Raw genomic sequence first — 4,291 nt, forward strand, 5'->3', positions numbered from 1 at the left:
TTTTTTTTTTTTTTTTTTTTTTTTTTTTTTTTTTTTAACGATATTTGTATTTCTAACAATTTTTTATTTGAATAAATGAATCCAATGTTTTTTTTTTTAATTTTTTATTTCAAATAAGATAAAGTTATTATTTTATTATTAAAAAAACTAAATTTAGACCGATTGTTATTATTATTATTATCTGATCATTATTTCCATCATTATCTTTATTACTGCATCGTAAGTTTATATTTGCGTTGAATTATTGTGAGTTCATATTATTGGTTGAAGAGAGAAACTAAGCATTGGTTATAAGGGAATGAGACTTTGTACCTATTGTTCCTCCACATTATCCTTATTTTTAATAGCAAATTTAAACGGGAGAGAAAAGATTTTGAGTCCTCTACTTTACCAATAATTGAGCGATACTGGTCATTTCCTAAAGATTTTGAGTCCTCTGCTCTTCCAATTGAGCAATAGTGGCCATTTCCTAAATATTAGACGTATTTTCAATAGCAAATTTGAACCGGTGAGACGAAAATTTTGAGTCCTCTGCTCTACCAACTGAGCGATACCGGTCATTTCATTTCCTACACGTTATCCTTATTTATTATTTATTTTCATAGCAGATTTGAACCGAACCGGTGAGACGACGATTTTGAGTCCTCTACTCTACCAACTAAACGATACTGACCATTTCCTTTCCGACACATTAGACTTTTTTTATTTTAAAAGATGTCTTGCATATATTGGTTGGAGAGAGAAACGAAGCATTCATTACAAGGGAGTGAAAAACTTTCCCTAAATGACCATTACCCAAAATCGTAGTATCACAGTCATACGTAATGGACCAAAACCGACAATATATGCTAGATGTGAGCTTGAACTGTTACAATTGGTATCTCACAGCTAGGCATCGAGTGACGTGCTAGCAAGGGCACTAACCCTAATTGGAGTAGATTGTAAGATCTTACATCGATTGGAGGGAAAAACGAAATATTATGACAGAATGAAGCAACGACGCTAGTCCTTAAAACCTCTCCCTAACATTTTAAAATCGGGAAGACCATGGACTATTACAAATACTAATATAATTAAATACTAAGATTTAATTGACAATAAAGTTTGTTAGAGCAATAAAACTTGAAATGGGCCCTTTTATTACGCGAGCAAAGAATTATCAAAAATCGTAAATCAATTTAAACCATCGCTCTCATTTCTCACGGCGACTCAAGCTCTTTACTCACACTCCGAGACTCCAATCCAATCACCGGCGACCCCTTTTCACTATCATTCTTCACATGTCCCGCCGCCACAGCGCCGCCGTAATCAGTAACATTACCATAAATCAACACCACTCCTCCGACGACGGCGCAACAAAACGCCACACCGGAAGAAACCTGCAACCTCGCCGGGACCACCGCCGCGACCGTAAATCCAACGCAACCGCCAATCGCTCTCATCCAGGAAAACCACATCGAAATCGCAGCTTCCTTCCCCGCCGGCGAGCAATCGAGCACCAAAACTCTTCCGTATGAATGAAGAAGCGCCGCCGCCGTGCCTTGAAGAGCGGCGAAGACGAATACCACAGGGCGCCGCCACGCGTCGTTGTGGAAGTAGAAACAGATGGCGGAAGTTACGGCGGAGAGGATAAACCCTAGGATCTGCATTTTAGAGGCGTCGGCTTTGATTCGGATCTGAAATTGATGGAGTAATGGAAGGGAAATGAGAGGGATAAGGAAGTAGATTAGCCATAGATAGAGAATCAAGACTGGCTTGAAGCAGATCTGGCCGATTAGGAAGAGTGAAACGGTGATGAAGACGGCGATTGTGGTGAAGGAGGAAAGGAATCCGGCGGAGATTACGGTGGCGATTGCGTGAGGATATTTGAAAATTGTAAGAAGGTGAAGCTCTGAATCGGAAGGGATTGTTACAGAGAGTGATCGATTTGTGAGGAAGACATGGAAAATTCCTAGAAGCCATTTCAGGCCGCCGAAGATCGTGACGATCCATAGGCTGAGGAAGTGGTTCTCGTCTCCTTCTTTCTCTTGCCTGTTGCTAGATAGAAATAAAATAAATAAATAAATAAATAGATTTAATTTTTTTTTCTTTGGTTTATTTTGGCCCTTGCAAAAATTGTGCTGAAAATTATTAATACTTAAAACTTATAAAGGTCCTAATTTTTAAAAGTTTTATTAATAATTTTAAATGATTTTTAAATTAACTGAAAAATTCAAAAATACTTAATCATTCCCCTCTCAAATACTAATGAAAATTTAATAATAATATTAAAAAAATTCAGAAATAATTTATGAGGTGTTGATATATGATTTTTGTTCGGATATTGACGATAAGAATTATTTTTGTTAGTAAAAGTAAAGAGTGTTAATGCTCCTTTTAAAATTTTATGAGTATTTTTTAAACATATATTAATAGTAAAAATATTTTTTATAAATTTGAGGAGTTTAGTGATTTTTTTATTTTTTTATTTTTAAGTTTAAGGTATTTTTGAAACTATTTTTGTAATAAAATAATAACGGTTTCCTACAAAATTAAAATAAAAGTATTTTTTAAACTATTTTGAAAGTTAAAAGATATTATTAAAAAAGTTTAGTGTATTTTTTTTCAATTTAAAATTTACCACAATATTTCATAATTGTGTATTAAAGAGTTTTCACTAGACCAAAATTAACCAAAATAACATTAAAAAATTTAATTTTATATCTAATAAGGACTCATTAAAAATTTAGTCTCTATAACATTATATTTATAAAAATAAAATAGGTCAAGAATTTATAAAAAAATAAAATTAAAATTTACCATTTAAATAATTTAAATTTGGTTGTAAATATGTGAACTAAACATGTAATTTTAAAAAAATTCATTAATTATTTATTAGAAAAAAGTTAATATTTTAGTACAAATTTTCAATTTCATAGGTTTAGAGAAATGTTACCGTCGAAGCATGTGGTAAGTGAAGGCGGAGATAGCGGCGGCGCCCAAGCCGCCAACGGCGGTGGAGCACGACGAAATCAGACCAGACCCGGTTCTTCTTTGAGCAAATTTGGCCTTAAGGACGGTCGGTCCAACGAGGCCACGCAGCATGAGGCCAAGGTGACGCGTGTGAGAGGTGAAGGCAACCGAGTGAGCAATAACGATTAAAACAATGTAAAGAGGAAAAATCTTGACGGTTCTGAAGACGCCGGTCGGAAGACAAGAGAGTGCTCCGGCGGCGACGGCGCCGACAGCGATGAGGTGTTGATTGAAGCCGTAATCGAGGTGGAAAGAGGCGAATGCGAGGATTGGGCCGGCCAGAATCAGGCCCAAAGCCCATGAGATTGAGGTCCATATTAATGGCGAAAATCGGGTGCCCGATACTTTTATTGTGTGCTCCGTTAGTATTTGGTACCTGCGTCCAGCCAATCAGAGAAATCCACGTGTACGTTATTATTATTGTTTTCCATCCATTTTTCCAACATTCTTTTACTCCTAAAAAAATTTACCCTAAATATACTTTTTCAGACAAAATTGGTTAAAATATTGTAACGACTCACACACAAATCCACTGCCAGTAAATATTGTTGTTTGAGCTTTCCCTTTCGAGCTTCCGATTCTAAAATGCATCTACTAGGAGAAGGTTTACACACTCTTATAAAACGTGATTTGTTACAAAATGGTATTAGAGTCAGTCACCAGATGATGTGCTAGCCTTCTCGCTGTTCCCCGAAGGAGGTAGACACGAAGCGGTGTGCCGATAAGGACGCTGGCTCCAAAGAAGGTGGATTTGGGGGCGGTCCCACATCGATTGGATAAAGGAACAAGTGCCAGTGAACAAGTGTATAAAAGGTGATTTGTCACGAAATGGTATCAGAGCCAGTCACCAGACGATGTGCCAGGCTTTTCGCTGTTCCTCGAAGGGGGGTAAACACGAAACGGTGTACCGATAAGGACGTTGGCTCCAAAGGGGGTGGATTTGGGGATGGTCCCACATCGATTGGATAAAGAAACAAGTGCCAGCGAGGACGGTGGGCCCCGAAGGGGGTGGATTGTGATGTCCCACGTTGGGTGGGGAGGAGAACAAATCACTCTATGTGGAAACCTTTCCATAGAAGATGCGTTTTAAAAGCCTTGAAGGGAAACCCGAAAAGCCAAAAGGGACAATATTTACTAGCGATGGGCCCGGGTCGTTACAAATATATTGACTTGATGATATAGTTTATAACATTATTCATATAAATTAATATGATAACTGATAAAAATTATCATATAACGATTTTTACAATATATTTTAAAAATAAAATAAAGGGTAAAA

General features: G+C 36.8%; 1 protein-coding gene across 1 annotated transcript; it reads right to left on the reverse strand.

The window, feature by feature from the left end:
* Positions 1-1,116: 1,116 nt before the first annotated feature.
* Positions 1,117-3,339, reverse strand: LOC111810603. Its single transcript, XM_023697332.1, has 2 exons — positions 2,936-3,339; positions 1,117-2,031 (listed from the first exon to the last, which is right to left on the reverse strand). Exons 1-2 carry the CDS (start codon positions 3,082-3,084, stop codon positions 1,200-1,202), a joined length of 981 nt encoding a protein of 326 aa, XP_023553100.1. The 5' UTR covers positions 3,085-3,339; the 3' UTR covers positions 1,117-1,199.
* Between the last annotated feature and the right edge of the window lie 952 nt (positions 3,340-4,291).

The sequence above is a fragment of the Cucurbita pepo genome, chromosome LG14 (genome assembly GCF_002806865.2).
Source record: "Cucurbita pepo subsp. pepo cultivar mu-cu-16 chromosome LG14, ASM280686v2, whole genome shotgun sequence".
In the NCBI taxonomy this organism is placed as follows: domain Eukaryota; kingdom Viridiplantae; phylum Streptophyta; class Magnoliopsida; order Cucurbitales; family Cucurbitaceae; genus Cucurbita; species Cucurbita pepo.

What these genes read in the sequence shown, in the direction of transcription:
- LOC111810603 (XM_023697332.1), bottom strand. Translation starts at nt 3,084, where the DNA reads ATGCTGCGTGGCCTCGTTGGACCGACCGTCCTTAAGGCCAAATTTGCT. An exon ending in ACTTACCACATGCTTCGACG is followed by an intron (nt 2,032 to 2,935) that starts GTAACATTTCTC and finishes ATCTAGCAACAG; the next exon opens with GCAAGAGAAAGAAGGAGACG.